The following is a 17,254-nucleotide window of genomic DNA, read 5'->3' as shown; positions in this document are numbered from 1 at the left end:
TCAAAGAAGATGTGAGAAAATCCCTTAAAGAAATGGAGGAAAAAACAAACAAAAAAGTGGAAGAAATGAACAAATTCCTTAAGGAAAGTACAGAAAGCCAAGAAAAAAACAATTAACCAGGTGAAGGAAACGGTTCAAGACTTGAAAACTGAAATTGAGAAAATAAAGGCAACCCAAATGGAAGGAAGGCTGAAAATTGAAAAGCTGGGCAAAAAATCGGAAACCACGGACACAAGCATAACCAATAGAATTCAAGAGATGGAAGAGAGAATCTCAGGCGCAGAAGATAAACTAGAAGAAATAGATTCATCGAACAAAGAAAATCATAAATCCAACAAATCCTTAACACAAAACATCCAGGAAATGTGGGACACCATGAAAAGACCAAACCTAAGAATAATAGGCATAGACGAAGGTGAGGAAGCCCAGCTCAAAGGTGCTGAAAACATATTCAACAAAATCATGGAGGAAAACTTTCCAAATCTGAAGAAAGACATGCCCATGAAAGTACAAGAAGCATACCGAACCCCAAATAGGCTGGACCAAAGAAAAAAGACCCCTCGACATATAATAATAAAAACACCTAGCATACAGAATAAAGAAAGAATATTAAGAGCAGCAAAGGAAAAAGGACAGGTAACATATAAAGGCAGACCTATCAAAATTACACCTGACTTCTCCATGGAAACCCTCAAGGCCAGAAGGTCCTGGATAGATGTTCTAAAAGTATTAAGAGAACACGGATGCCAGCCTAGGCTACTATATCCAGCAAAACTCTCAGTCAATATAGATGGTGAGAACAAGATATTCAATGACAAAACCAGATTTTCCCAATATGTATCTACAAATCCAGCCCTACAGAAAGTATTGGAAGGAAAATTCCAACCCAAGGAAGGTAACTACGCCCACAAAAATGTAGGCAACAGATAATCCAACTACACCAGAAACCTAGGGTGAAGCAGAACAAATATATTCACAATACCACTGCCAACAAGAAACCTAAATCAAACAAGCATCAACAATCAATGGACCTTACTCACCCTCAACATTAATGGTCTTAACTCACCTATAAAAAGACACAGGCTAACAGAATGGATACGAAGACAGAATCCATCCTTCTGCTGCATACAAGAAACACATCTTAGCTCCAAAGATAGACATTACCTCAGGGTAAAGGGTTGGGAAAAGATTTTCCAATCAAATGGAAATAAGAAGCAAGCAGGCGTAGCTATCCTAATATCTAACAAGTTAGACTTCAAACCAAAACTAGTCAAAAGAGATGAAGACGGTCATTTCATATTCATCTCAGGAGAAATCCATCAACACAAAGTCTCAATTCTGAACATCTATGCCCCTAATACAAAGTCACCCACATTCATAAAAGAAACACTACTAAAACTCAAAGCTCATATAAAACCTCACACACTTATAGTGGGAGACTTCAATACACCACTCTTAACACTAGACAGGACCACAAATCAGAAACTCAACAAAGAAACAAAAGAACTAACAGAAGTTATGTCTCAACTGGGGTTAAAAGACATCTATAGAACATTCCATCCAAAGACAAAAGAATATACCTTCTTCTCTGCTCCACATGGAACCTTCTCTAAAATCGACCACATACTAGGAGACATAACAAACCTCAACAGATACAAGAGAATAGGAATAGTCCCCTGTATCTTATCGGACCACCATGCTTTAAAATTGGAATTCAACAACAACACAAATAGCAGAAAACCTGCAAACTCATGGAAACTTAACAATGTGCAATTGCACCACTCCTGGGTCAAAGAAGAAATAAAGAAATTAAAGACTTTCTAATATTCAACGAGAATGAGGATACAACATACCCGAACTTATGGGACACCTTGAAAGCAGTGCTTCGAGGGAAGTTCATTGCACTAAGTGCCCATATGAAGAAAACAGAGGATAGTCACATAAAAGAATTAACAGCCCAACTGAAAACCTTAGAACAGAGAGAAGCGAATTCACCCCGCAGGAGTAGACGCCAGGAAATAATCAACTTGAGGGCTGAAATCAACAAAATAGAAACCAGGAAAACAATACAAAAAAATCAATGCAACAAAGAGTTGGTTTTTTGAGAAAAATCAACAAGATAGACAAACCTTTATCCAAATTAACAAAAAAGCAGAGACAGAACATGCAAATTAACAAAATCAGAAACGAAATGGGGAACATAACAACAGACACAGAGGAAATCCAGACAATTTTCAGGTCATACTTTGAAAATCTATATTCCACAAAAATTGAAAATTCAAAGGAAATGGACAAGTTTCTGGATAACTATCACTTACCAAAATTAAATCAAGAACAGACAAACAACTTAAATAGACCTATAACCCGCAATGAAATAGAAGCAGTCATCGAAAGCCTTCCAACGAAAAAAAGTCCAGGGCCAGAAGGATTCAGTGCAGAATTCTACCAGACATTCAAGGAAGAACTAATACCACTACTCCTCAAACTGTTCCACAAGATAGAAACAGAAGGTTTATTGCCAAACTCTTTTTATGAGGCCACAATAACTTTGGTACCCAAACCTCACAAAGACACAACTAAGAAAGAAAACTACAGACCAATATCCCTGATGAACATCGATGCAAAAATACTCAATAAAATACTGGCAAACCGAATTCAAGAATACATCAGAGAAATCATCCACCATGATCAAGTAGGCTTCATCCCTGGATTGCAGGGATGGTTTAACATACGAAAATCTATCAACGTGATCCACCATATAAACAAACTGAAAAAGAAAAACCATATGATTATCTCCCTAGATGTGAAAAAGCCTTTGACAATATTCAACACCCTTTCATGATAAAGGTATGAGAGAGGTCAGGGATAACAGGAACATATCTAAACATAATAAGAGCAACATACAGCAAACCAACTGCCAACATCAAACTGAATGGAGAGAAACTTAAGCCAATTCCTCTAAAATCAGGAACAAGACAAGGCTGCCCTCTCTCTCCATATCTCTTCAATATCGTTCTAGAAGTTCTAGCTAATGCTATCAGACAACAAAAGGAGATCAAGGGCATCCAAATTGGAAAGGAAGAAGTCAAACTGTCTCTATTTGCAGATGATATGATAGTTTACATAAGCGACCCAATAAACTCTACCAGGGAACTCCTACAGCTGATAAACACCTTCAGCAAACTAGCAGGATACAAGATAAACTCAAAAAAACCAGTAGCCCTATTTTTTCAGACGACAAAGAGGCAGAGAAAGAAATCAGAGAAACATCACCCTTTACAATAGCCACAAGCAACATAAAGTATCTTGGTGTAACGCTTACCAAACAAGTAAAAGACCTATATAATAAGAACTTTGTGACTCTAAAGAAAGAAATTAAAGAAGATACCAGAAAATGGAAAGATCTCCCATGCTCTTGGTTAGGTAGGATAAACATAGTAAAAATGGCAATCTTACCAAAAGCAATCTACAGATTCAATGCAATCCCCATTAAAATCCCACCACAATTCTTCACCGACCTTGAAAGGATACTAATCAACTTTATATGGAAAAACAAAAGACCCAGGATAGCCAAAACAACCCTATACAATAAAAGACGTCAGGAGGCATCACCATTCCTGACTTTAAGCTCTACTACAGAGCTATAGTTCTGAAAACAGCCTGGTATTGGCATAAAAATAGACAGGTAGACCAATGGAATCGAATTGAAAATCCTGATATTAATCCACGCACCTATGAACACCTGATTTTCGACAAAACAGCTAAAATTATACAACGGGGCAAAGACAGCATCTTCAACAAATGGTGCTGGCACAATTGGATGAGGGTGTGTAGAAGACTGCAGATAGACCCATGTCTGTTGCCATGCACAAAACTCAAGTCCAAATGGGTCAAAGACCTCAACATCAATCCAGCCACATTGAACCTCTTAGAAGAGAAAATAGGAGGTACCCTTGAACAAATTGGTATAGGAGACCGCTTCTTGAACATAACTCCAGGGGCACAGACACTGAAAGAAACAATTAATAAATGGGACCTCTTCAAACTTAGAAGCTTCTGTAAGGCAAAGGACACAGTTGTCAAGACCAAACGGCAGCCCACTGACTGGGAAAAGATTTTCATTAATCCTATATCGGACAAAGGGCTGATCTCCAAAATACACAAAGAACTCGGGAAACTAGTCAACAAAACACCAAATAACCCTATTAAAAAATGGGGTACAGAACTGAAGAAAGAATTCTCAATGGAGGAAATCAAAAAGCCTGAAAGACACTTAAGAAAATGCTCCACATCCTTAGCTATCAGGGAAATGCAAATCAAAACAACTTTGAGATACCATCTTACCCCTGCCAGAATGGCTAAAATTAGAAACACCAGTGATGACTTATGTTGGAGAGGATGTGGAGAAAGTGGAACAGTCCTCCACTGCTGGTGGGAGTGCAAACTCATACAGCCATTTTGGAGATCAGTATGGCGGTTCCTCAGGAAAATGGGAATTAGTTTACCACAGGACCCGGCAATCCCCCTCTTAGGCATATACCCAAAGGATTCACATCCATGCAACAAAGACATCTGTTCAACTATGTTCATAGCAGCACTATTTGTAATAGCAAGAACCTGGAAGCAACCTAGATGCCCCTCAATTGAAGAATGGTTAATGGCACATCTACACAATGGAATACTACTCTGCAGAAAAAAATGGTATCTTGAAATTCGCAGGCAAGTGGATGGCACTTGAAGAAACCATCCTGAATGAGGTAACCCAGTCACAAAAAGAGGAACACAGTATGTACTCACTCATATATGGATTTTAGAACTAGATCAAATGATCACCAGTCTATAATTCACATCACCAGAGGAACTAGGATACAAGGTGTATTCTAAGAGATTCATATAAAGTCCCTCACAGAACTGGGAAGGGACAAGTCCCCCAGAGCTCAGGTGAAGTGGGGGAGGACAGCGAATGGAGAGAGAAGTAGGAGAAAATGAGGGGGAGGAGAGGAAGGCATGTGAGACCAGGAGGATTGAGCCTGGTTAGGAATGGAAGATAGGAAAGAGAAAGAGAGAGAGAGAGAGAGAGAGAGAGAGAGAGAGAGAGAGAGAGAGAGAGAGAGAGAGAGGAGACAGAGAGAGAACATAAAAGAGGGAGCCAATATTGGTTTGAAGATAAAGTTGAACACAAAGAAAGGTCGAGAGAACTACAAGACTGCTCCCAACTAACAATCTCAGCTTCCGTGGAAAGGCCATCATAAATGCCCTTCCCGGAGAGTGAGATCAACAACTAACTTCTCCATGGAGCCCTCAACTAATGCCTGTTGAAAATAGGAGCAAACACCCATACATAAACACTGAGTCGAACTAGAACCCAGAAGCAGATGGAGAGGACAAGACCATGCGGTAGAAGCACATAGAGACAGCTTACCTGAACAAGGAGGAGCTAAGGGCCACTAGACTGATAGCTGGGAAGCCAGCAGGGGACTGACTCGGGCCCCCCTGAATATGGGTCTCAGCCAGAAGGTCTGAGCAGTCTAAGAGACCTCAGACAGTGGAGCCAGGATGTATCCCTGGTGCACAAAAGGACTTTGCAAACATATCCCCCATGGAGGGATAACTGCCTTATTCTAGAAACAGGAGAGAAGCCCTAGTCCCTACTTCACAGGACCTGTCAGATCTACATGACCCCAACTGGATGGCATTCCCTTACATATGGAATTGTGGTGGGGGGATGAGAGGGGAGGGTGTTTAGAGTGCATGTGAGAGGGCAGAGAGGGTAAAAGGGAGGGATGGAGGGGAGGGAGAGAGGGAGGGAGAGGGAACTGGGATCGACATGTAAAATAATAAATTAAAAAAAAAAAATGCTTTGACTCCAAAATTTAACTTGAAGAACAAGTTACTGGGGAAAAAGATTTCTATTTTTGTTTCCACAGAAAATGAAAAGATGTGGATTCCTTCCAGACTAATGTGGTTTGATCACGCCAGACCGCCTGAAACAGAGTACAAGCTGATCCTACATTCAAAACAGCTGGACAAAACAGCCCTACAGACTACAGCTAGGATATCTGAATCTTCTTCGAATCCCCCAAGACAGCGCCCCTTACCAGCAGGAAGTAGTTTGGAAAGAACGACGCCCAAATTCCCAAATATTGTGTATAAATGTTTGTTTTCATTTAATTGGACTTTGTTATATAAAATTAAATAAAAAATTATAAATAAAAAAAATCCAATCTCTTAAAAACCCAAATCTCTTTTAAAAGTTTAGTGTCTTCCAGCTGTGGGCTCCTGTAGAAATTAAAATTAAATACCTTTGTATTTCAAGAGGGAAGAACCAGAGCACAGTCACAATCAAACCAAAGCAAAACCAGACTCCAACTGTGTACACCACACAAAGTCTAATATCCGGGATTCGCAGTCTTCTAGGGTCCTCCCAAGAGGCTTCTCTAGCTCTGCCCTCTGCAGGGTGCAGTCCTTCTTGTAAGTTCAGGTGGGCTCCGTGCTCTGCTGCTGCTTGGTGGTCATCCATGGCACCTCCGAAATGCCGAGGTCTTCTGCTGCAACTGGGCTGCACTTTTCACCGATACCTTTTCATAGGCTTTCTTCATAGTGCCAAGCCTCAGCTTCTCTGTGGGGCCCCTTCAGTCCTGGGCCTTCAACTGCTGCTGAGGCTGCACCTTCACCAATGGCCTCTCCTGGCCGCTACAGTGAAGATGAAGGCACCTTCGGCAGCATGGCGTCTCTGTCGGGCACCTCTTTCTACCTTCTCCTCAGCATTCTTCTGATGCGGTAGCCCCGCCTACCTTCCTGCCTGGCTACTGACCAATCAGTGTTTTATTCATCAACCAATAAGAGAAACATATGTACAGAAGGGGATCCCCCATCCCTCACAGTGCCAAGCCTCAGCTGTTCTCTATGACTTCTTCGCATCATCAAAACCAGTACCACCTGGGTGACTCTTACACTACCAAGTTCTGCTTGCAGCATGAGGTGCAACTTGGCCACCCGTGGAACACAGCTTCCATGTGCTGACTCTCAGGAAATACTTTGAAGACGATTTCACCTCTGCAGTGCTGGTATATTCTCAATCACTGTTAATATCTTAGCTTCAGCTAATCAGCATCGGTTGTCCCAGTAACACAAAGGGTTCACTGCAGTGGTCTCTTGTTAACCACAGCTGACTCTTTCTGTGGCTTAATTGTTCTCTTTAGTACTGAGTAATATTCCATTTCCTGGGCTTACAGTTTATTGATCCATTGACTTACTGGAGGTTGTCTTAAGCTTTGTGAATAATAAATAACATTATAGAAATCAAGTTTTTATATAATGTAGTGTATACATTATGTGTGTGTGTGTGTATAATAACTAACATGATATAAGCACACAGGTTTTTATATGGTGTGAACTGCCAAATAATTTGGGTAACAAAGGAATATGATTACTGAGACTACAGTAAGAGTGTCCCAGCTTTGTGAGACTCTGCTAAGTTGCCTGACAAAGTAGATGCACTGCTTTGTAGTCCCATCAGCACTCAGTGAGAGGCCTGCCCACCCGCATCTTCTGCCTGTGTGTCAGCATCAGTGCAGAGTCTAATAGGTAAGTCGCAGCATCACAAAGCTGAGATTGCCTTTTAGCTGATATTTGAGTGATGAACAATTCTGGTGAATTTTCTTCTAGCTATCACGAGCCTTCTAATGCATGTGACTGGGGCACATGTCACTAAAAAGAATCAGAAACAATGTCCCTCTTGTCCCTAAAGGGGGATTCTGTTGACCATTTCATAGCTACAGATCATTAATAGAGTCAACTACTGAAAGAGCTTCAGTGCTAGAATCCTGGATTCTATCCCACAGGATTTTGAGTCCTGGGGCTGGGATGTGATCTGGGAGCTGGGGAATTTATCTAGAATCTCACAAAGTGACTGTAATAGACAGGTTAGCTGGGGAACTACTGGATTACAGCAGCAGGTTAAAATCCTAGACCATGGTGTGAGACCAGTTGCTGAAAAGTATGTCATTGTTTGTACTTCCAGACTTGATGAAGATTCCCAACATCCTTTGCTGGCACTGATGTCTGCTTACATTGGCAAAAGCTATTGTATTTATTCCCCACTACAACCAGATTCTTTTAGGCCAGTCTTGGGAGACCTAGAGGTGAACTGATTCATACCCAGAGTCTGCTTTCTGGGTAAAAGTTCTCTCTTAGATCTAGAGAAATCTTTCTGGGTCTCCCTTCAGAACTAGACAATTATAGAAATAGTTAAGGCACAAAAGACAAAATCTGTTTTACTGGTTTTTCACCCCAACGGGTAAATCCCGAGCTTTGGTGTCTTCCCCTTCCCCATAATGAGAGATGATTCCAAGGAAGATTACGTGGTAATACAGGTAACAAGTATGTTCTAAGAGAGACGGGTGGGGGAGAGTCTGGGGATTTCCTCAGTCTTTATAACCAGTTTCACAACACATTTATTCTACTATACGGCTGTGTTCCGTATAACTGTGTCACACACAAATGCATCTGGCATGGATACACACTCACAAGTCAAACACAAAGGAGGGCGCACTTACTTGCAAATGGCAAGTAAACATTCTTCTATTGTGTCCCTCTGTGCCTTGGTGAGGGACCGTCCTTTGGAAAGCCTGTATATTGTCTGCAGTGTAGAATCAATCAGAGAGGTGCAGTGCTCTGTCCCGGAAAAGAGAGGGGCGCACCTGGTAAGCAGTGGGAGCACAGCCGAACATATGTACCTGTTCAGGGCCAGCGCAGCCTCGGTGGTGCTGAGGGACACCTAAGAGAGGGAGTGTGGGCGTCAGTTAACCTTGTGGAAAGCAGCCGGTTCACCTTGTGCATGGAATGGAGCTCCATGGAAGATCAGGGAAACTTACACATGGCTGTACTCACAGCCTACCCGGACAGGGCAAAAGTCCTTGTGCGCACACATAAGCACCAGAGAAGCCAGGAAATTTAAGCATGCAGGCATCCTTCTAAGGAAGGAGATGTTTAACCTGTTCCTCCTAGAATGCTGCGAATGCATGGAGCTTACAACCTGGTAGTCCTCAGCTGTCTGATGAGCCACTCTCTGCCTATATCCCCCAGAATTTATGTTCTATTTACACCCCCCCCCAGACCTTCCCCCTAAATCTCGAGCTTTGCTTCTAGGCCATAAAACTCATTAGTAAGAGATGTCATCTGTACTTTACAACAGCCTAAGGGACTTCTATGTTTTCGTAGGGCCAGTCCAAATCCTAGCTCCTGCAGGCAATCAGTTTTCCTCAGGCATTCTCCCTAGACCTTATCTTGAGCATTGTTTCTAAGTCAACAAGAACCCATCAGTAATGAGCTTCCCTGTAAACATGACTTAAGCTTTGTTGTACTCATGGGACTGAGTTAACTGTTACCTGAGAACCTGTTTTCAAAATTGTGATATGCTTAAATATGGCCCAAAATAAGCAAGCTTAGGTCAGATTCTCAAAGTCTTAGCCCAGCACCGGTTACCTACATTGGGCGGAATGAATTTCACTCTTCCTTCACCCAGATCATTTCCCTGCCAGCTGTAAAGCCTGCAGGGACCCCCTACACACCTATCCACCTCTCTTTCCCATTTAAAGAGTAGTCCTCCCCCCATCAGAAACAAAGCACACATCTAGAAATGGATGGATACTACATGATCTCAAAGAAGACTTTTACATTCCTACTTAAGTCAGTGGATGGGCATCAACTGATATTTGAATGTCCAAGTTCCGGGCTATTGCATCCTTATTCTGGATTGAGCTCTCACTTGTCACTTTACAGGCGTCTATTGTCCTTCTGTGATTTAAGATTAACAAATGGGTGTATACCACAGTGTCCTTCAAATTCACCAACTTTACAAAGAAAAAGTGGACCTCTGACGCCCACTAGTTAATTTAGAAGTACTGTGAGCAATTCACAACTTGATAAATGATATGAGGGTTGACCTCACCAAAGGGAACCAGATGTGGCATGAGAAGTATAAAAAGGAACAGAAATCTAGGGCCCTCTCTGAAAGCTCATATAATCCTTGCTCACAATGATCCCCTTTGTAAACTTAGATGGGTAAGCGGAATTCAGGGAAGATCCATTCAGTGACACTAAATATAGCCAAAGCACGACTAACCCCATTGTTGAAAACTGAAGGACTTCAAAAGAATCCTCGAGACCCACAGAGATAAAATGTCATTATTTCCTACAATTATCACAGCTATTATATCTGAATGAATGTTTCCTACAACTCATGATTTGAAAAACTGTTTCCTTTGAACTCTTACTGGGCGTTCATATTAATTATCAGAAGTTTGTCTTCTGGAGGCACTGGTAACTATGCTGGAGAAAATAGCTCATATTTCACACTTTTCTCTTTCAGACTGAGTAGTTAAAATGAGGAAACAGGGCTTTGATTCCGGCAGCTTGAAAGTTCTCAGATGAGGAACTGAACATAAGAATCTCTCTATTGTTTTGGAGGGGTAGATGGTGCTTTGGTCAGCATGTGATCAAACATCAAATGCTGTGATAGAATTTGTTGTTTGAACAAATACATAAATAAATAAATAAATAAATAAATAAATAAATAAATACATGCTTTAATCAGGAAACTTGAAGTCCACAAAATTTAAAAGTTATTTTTAAAATCTAGGGATTTATAGAAAAGCTCCAAACAAGAGTAGTGGTAGGTGGAGTACTGTGAAACTATAAAAAGAGCCTATGGCTCTGACTCCTTCGTTGATAGACAACTTCTCAATTTCATGCTATGTCTCCATGAGAGAATGAATGCAGGTTCAGGCAGCAAACCCCTCACTTCAGAGCTTGCACTTCTGCCTACGTGCCACCAGGTGGCACCCTTACAAAACTTGACTGTAACCAAGTTATAAGAATTTTTTTTTTTTTTAAATTAAGCAGATCTAGCTTGTTGCATCCCCCTTCCTTCAAGACACAGATATAACAGCTGGCATCTCTTATCTTATGGTCTTGATGCCCGTGGATGCTTGATTTCCCAGCTTTTATTTCCAACTATGCCTTTGCCCTTGGGTTGTTGCACTGACTCCTGTCACACCTCTGGCTATAGACTATCCTTCCTAGTGGTCAGTGCATGAGGCAAAGCAAGTGAGAATGGGAAGAATATCTCTAGCCTGAAATACTTCCAGCCATATTCTCATATTCTCATAAGAGTGTAATTGTTTCTTTTGTCTCCTGGGGGACCTGTGATGATATCCATAACTGGCTCTAAGCACGAGTTGGAGAATAGAAAAATTGCTCCTAGCATCTTAAGGGTAGCCAGACATACTATGAGCATCATAGTCTGGTTCTCTCTCCCCATTTCCTCAAGAAACAGTGCCCCAAGGTTTGAGAAACTTCAGTGGAAGGGACTAGAACAGACAATTAAGGGCAAATTTACCTACATGTAAGTTTTTGGGGCCAGTAAATTAAGATCTTCCAGGTTTTGGTACCTTTTTTTTTTTTTTCCTCATTCTCAGTCTGGCCATTAAAACATGACCATCAAGTAGGCAGAAAATATGTGTTCCTAAGTCCAACATCATTAACTTAACAATGAGGGGAATTCTCTTCTATATCCTTTATTTTTTCTACTTACTGTATCTAGAGATGCAGATGCTCGCAAGTCAGGTAAAAACCCAACTTCCAGCAAGTGGAGCAGGAAGGTTTGATCTTTAATGCCATAGACACGGTCCAAGAACAGCACCATGGGTGCCTTGTGGTCAGGGCAGAAGTTGGCTGCCATGTCTGGCTCGCTGACTGATCCATCTGAAAGACAAAACACACCGTTTCCTGTTCCCCGTCTTCACAGTTTGAGAACACAACACAGACCTTGTCTGTCTACAGCATGTTGTGATGGGCAACAGGAAGTTTAGAAAGAACTAAGTTGGAAGCAGCTTAAACTAGGGTTGGAGAAACAACTTTCAAATTTCTATGAGCCGATTATTAAATGCATGTTTATTAAAAGTTTAAATTTACAATGAAGTAGATTGTATTTTTGAAGGTAACCCACAGTCACAGTTTATTAAGTTCTAATTTTACTGTAAAGTATACCAGCTGTAATTTATATATTTAAATACAATATATATGATTGTATTGAATATATTGAATATATATTGTATTGAAATTCAGTATATAATGCAATACAATATAATGGTGTGCTTTATGCCTTCTCTTTCCAACTCCATGTTCTGTGATACCGCTCTGATAGTATGAAACTACCTGCTGTGGGAATATTTATCCTACAAAAAAGGGAAATCTCTAGGAAATCAAGGCTTGAGAGATTGCTCTTTGGGGGGGGGATGATATAGGACTGCGAGGGGTAAAATGCTACAAAAGCAGATTAAATTTCATAATATGTCATGTCTGTAGTCATCACACCACATAGCAAGTACTCCTTCAGTGTCTGCCCTAGGTGATACATAGACCAAATTACCATGTCATTTTAGTCTTATCTGAATGAAAACAAAACAAAACAAACAAACAAACAAAAAACCCAAAACCTGGCTCAAGGATGAAGTGAGGAATCCATAGGGAAAACAAAACTGCTTGGAGAATAAAAGGTATTTTTAGGGAGGACGAAAAACCAGCCCTTTCTCTCTGGTGTTGCACCAAAAAGTAGAAAAGAACATCCCCAAATGACCAGGAAGAGTCATAGTGTGTGCGAGTACTGAACTGGAGTAGACTTCCTAAGGCATCACCAGAGGCACAGGCCTGGAGTGCTGTTCATCTCAGGGCTCCTTCTGCCAAGAGGCCTGCATACTCTGGAAGGAGGAAAGGGCACCACGGCAGCCTGGGAGCTGGTTGTCTGAGGCTGACTTAGTTCATACGCAGCCTTGATGAATACTAGTTCTGTCGGATTCAGCAAGTGTTTGTGCTAAAAGAAAGCACGGCATCATTGGGAAACATGGAGTTTGACATCTATTTATCCTGTTTTCTCAGACACACTATTATTCAACTGTGCTTTGTGAAGTTGTGAAAGTGGCACATATTCTTGGACACTTTATAAAATGCATATTCCACAACAATTTCCATATTTATTTGTCTATGAGCCCCTACTACTAAGTATATTAGAATATCCTTTGAAGGTGTTCCATGCAATGGCAATTTGGGAAGCGCTGCCAATAGTCAGACTCTTGTTATCTTTTTAATCCCATCATGTGCTTGATGACCAGGGAGGGTGACTCAGAATCAGAATGCTTTGGGTATGATTGGCGTCAAATGACACAAGTAGCATTGGGGGAAACTTATTATCCTGGGCTGTGAGGTCTTTCAGGTCTGTGGCAGAAGACAGCCCACATGTCTACTGGCTGCTTCACTCTCTTAGGGCACACTGACAAGGGAGAAGTCAGGCCATGCTAAGGGCTGTCACCTACTCATTTTAATCACCCTTCAGAAGGTTAACGTGGTCCCTGGCCCCAGAATGGTGAGGTCAGTCTGTACCTGAGGGCCACAGATTTGGCCATCCTGACACAGTGAAGCAGATGAAAAAGGAACTAGGTTAAGTCTACAGAAAACTCATCATTGGAAAAAGAGCAAGGCATTTCCCCAGGAGCCTGTACTGCCATCTGGCAGAGTCCTGCTGTACTGGAGGGCAGGCTCAGCCTAAGGTTGCTTCTTACCTTTGTTTAGGGATGGCAGTTTCAGGGGAATGCTGATGATTCCAACCAGATCTTCTGTGGGGACCAGAGAGCGCAGGATGGACCGGATCCGGATGGCTTCCCCTTTCCCTGTTTGGATGAGCTGTCACACAGGAAAGAGATTGGACAGATGAAGCTCCCACACCAGCCACACTGCACCTCCTAACCTATGGCAGTATAACAGTCCTACCAGCAGGGGGCTGTTTCAGAGTTCCCCCAATTGCTGTTGATATGTGTGGTCACAGAAAAAGGGAAACTTACTCTTGAAGGGAGATGGAGGGAGTGAGTCCTTTAAGGGCTTATTCAATGTCACATACTGCTTTCTTCAGACTCTCCATCTTGACTCCTCCCTACTACTTCCTCTTTCCTCCTTGTCTCCTAGTCCCTCCTATCTTCCTTTCCTATTGGCCAACAGTGCTTTATTATTAACCAGTATGAGAAACATATACAGAATGACATCTCCCATCATCTCCTCTTTTCTGTCTAAATAAAAACAAGGGTTTTAACCTTAACATAGCAAAATATATCGCATAACAGTTATCAAATAAGAATCACAGTTAACTGAGTTAAGGTATCAACTCTCAGCAGGGAGCCTCCCAGCCATGTCAGAGGTGCTGACAATGTATTAACAATACCAGATTCCAGAATTGTAGCCCATGAGAAAATGACTTACAAATTTCAATTTCTTCTGAGTTTGAAGAATGTTGGGGTGGGCAGGAAGAGTCTAGACATTGTCAAAGACAATTTTAGTGTTTCCTTGGAGTCATCCCAGGGAGGCTAGGTTTATTCATTCATACACATACCAATTGGTCAAGCAGCATTTACACAAATATACATGTCCGTCTTCCTGTAGCAGAGGTCTCTGAAGAGGGGGCAGAGGACCTTCTGCTGTGAAGTAACTATTCAGGAACACAGCATACCCCAGGTGGGCTGATGCATTCATTCTGAGACATGGGGCTCAGTGGCCCCAGAGAAAGGAGGAGCCTATTCACCTACCTGCCTGCCACCTCTTTCCAGTGGGCTGTCAGTAATGATGCAGCTTACCCCCAGGGGCCAGGGAGGGGTACTGAAAAGGTGTAGGTCTGTGCATGCACAAGCACATGTGTGCATGTGTGTGTGTGTGTGTGTGTGTGTGTGCACATGCGTGTGAATGGGTTGGGGCAGGGAGGTGGTAGGCAGAAGGGAGGTATTTATTTCCTCCTCAGGCAGGCTCTGGTGAATTAGCTCTCCCATGCTGTCTTTTTGAGAACATGCCAGCTTTGTAACTTGCTTCTGGAAGTAATACTAAGTGATCAAGAGAACCAGAGTATGAACAAAAAGAGTCTGACACTTCTCCAAGGTATAGGCACCCTGCTGCATCTCTGGCTTCCTCAGAGTTCCTCTCTTTGCTTGAAGAAGCTGACATGTAAAGGCAGGCTGTGAGGTAGGACAAGTATATCAAGGAGGAACTGGAATCCTAGAGATTCTCATCAGCCTCTAACACCAAGATTTAGCTTTTTCTTCCTAAGAAGAGTATTTCATCTTAATTCCAGAGTGAGGCCTTTTTAACACCAACTATTCCATCAGCAGGGGTGAAAAACGGAAGGGAACGAACACTTTTTAGACCCAAACTGGAGGTCTGAGAAGACATTGCATCAGACAGAGCCATCTTTGTGTGTGTGCCTGCAAAACTCCAGACTCCTTCCTAGAGCCCAAAGCCATGTTCAGCACAACAGTATTTCCCACACAGAGTGTCCCTAATGGCACTCAAGTGGCAATTCACAATGGCTTAGCCAAAAATCAGGGTAGTCACATTTTGGCCAAGCTGAGAGACGTGGAAGCCTCATCTGGGAAGGCTTTGTAAACAAAATGTGTAGAGGCGATACCCAGATAGTAGCAAGGAGAAGCGCATGCACAATGCACTCACACTTTCTTCCTTAGAAAGTGGAGCATTCAGGCATTTGAAGTGGAAACTATGGCCTTAGCTAAAGGAACTCAGAGAGAAGCTTGCTAGTGAATTCCATGCACAGATGAAGGAACTCCATCTTGAGTTCTCTGCTGTCAGCAAACCATCACTTACATGCATCTCAGGAGCACAGCGACCCAGTAGATCTATGAGAGCTGAGTAAAACGACATAATTGCATTGCCCATATGCACAATCTCTTCCTCCTCTTCCTCGTCCTCTGAGCTGCAGAGAAAGAATCAGCATGGGGAGGGTGTGGGAGAGACTGCCATGCTGTTAGGCAGGCACCGCTTATTAAACTCATCCCATTCGGGTTCCACTAACTTTCCCTCACAACTTCCCACTTTAGAAGCTGATGAGGTTGTTTTCTTCATTACACTGAAAGGACCCAAATGCTTTTCTATGGTAGCTTTAGGACCCCACAAACCTTGAAACATGTGTTTCGGTACTATCTACCATTCATTCATTCATTCCTTCTTCCTCTCTGAAGGTCATGGAAAGTCAGTTGGACAAGGGGTCAGGAGAGCTATGTTTACATTCTGGCTATGAGGTTATTAAACTGGATTACTTAGGGTTTTGGTTTTATCTCATGTTATACAAGAAAGTTGAGGCAAACATATTTTGAGTTCTCTCTGGCCTACTAAGTAATCTGTCAGAACTGGTGACAAAGGGGAAAAAGCTAATCGTTTGGAAAGTCAACTCTGGGAGGTCACACACATTCTGTAGAGTATGTGGTATAAACTAGATATAGAAATGTGAGACGGCTACTGGGCACGATAAAGGGAAAGTGACAAGGCAATCAGACACTGGGCCCCCTAAACTCTGAACCTTTGAACCCCACAGTCATCTGCAAGGAATTCAAACACTCAACACTCTTTCCTGAGAAATCCTCCCGAGGTGACACTGTAGGCAGGTTCTGCAGAAACTAGAAGGCTTTGCTGCCTCAGTGGTTTGCCAGCTGTGCCTAATGCTCTAAAGAAATGGAAGAAGCTGGCACTGACCCCTAGGCGCTCTGGGCAAGTCATAACAATAATGGGCCTGACAAAGCGATTTGAAGTGTTTTAACCACACAAAACATCTGTGCTCCTTCTACCAGGAAGACTTCCCGAGCCCACCCTAGAGATTCAGCAACTGACAGTGTTTGGCAGCCTACCACCCACCCACACACTGGAGTAATTCACTTACATTTCTGTCTTGTAACCCTGGGAGGGGAGATCGAGTGCAGGGTTCTCTGAGATCTTAATAGCCCCCTGCATGGCAGCCAGCAGTCCATTTCCTCCTTCACCCCTCAGCGCTGGGCCAAAGCACTCAGGACGTCTGATGAGCAGCTTGACCACAACACTGGCATTTTCCTCCACACTTTCACCTGAGGAAGAGAGAGGCCTGGTGTGTGTCCTTCCCACTGGAAAGGACAATCTCGAAGTTATTTGTAGCCGATGAGCTGGGAGAGCAGCATTTCATTTGCTTAGTCACCTGTTCATATTATGAGGAAATATTGATGAAGGAAAGGTGACCTCCGATAAATGAGGCTGGATCTGTTCATTACACAACTGGCCTTTAGGAATAGAATCTTTTTCTTCGCCTCTGAGATGACCCCACCATGTTGAAGCCCTCAGAGGGTGTCTATACCACTCAATCTGCTGTTACAAGTTCATTTACAAGTGACCTGAGGAC

At 42.4% G+C, this 17,254-nt stretch overlaps 1 protein-coding gene across 1 annotated transcript in view; it reads right to left on the bottom strand.

Annotated features, from left to right (window-relative positions):
* The window catches only part of Ryr3 (ryanodine receptor 3), a 506,993-nt gene that overhangs the window by 118,010 nt on the left and 371,729 nt on the right, over positions 1 to 17,254 (bottom strand). The window contains exons 44-48 of the mRNA XM_051183787.1: positions 16,766 to 16,946; positions 15,697 to 15,805; positions 13,620 to 13,740; positions 11,597 to 11,766; positions 8,559 to 8,779 (exon numbers count right to left, since the gene is read on the bottom strand). Coding sequence (XP_051039744.1) covers positions 8,559 to 8,779; positions 11,597 to 11,766; positions 13,620 to 13,740; positions 15,697 to 15,805; positions 16,766 to 16,946 — 802 coding nt within the window. The remainder of the gene's footprint in view (positions 1 to 8,558; positions 8,780 to 11,596; positions 11,767 to 13,619; positions 13,741 to 15,696; positions 15,806 to 16,765; positions 16,947 to 17,254) is intronic.

This window comes from Phodopus roborovskii, unplaced genomic scaffold (assembly GCF_943737965.1).
Source record: "Phodopus roborovskii unplaced genomic scaffold, PHOROB, whole genome shotgun sequence".
In the NCBI taxonomy this organism is placed as follows: Eukaryota; Metazoa; Chordata; class Mammalia; order Rodentia; family Cricetidae; genus Phodopus; species Phodopus roborovskii.
Note: the sequence above shows the minus strand (reverse complement) of the source record. Positions and strands in the feature narration are given on the sequence as shown.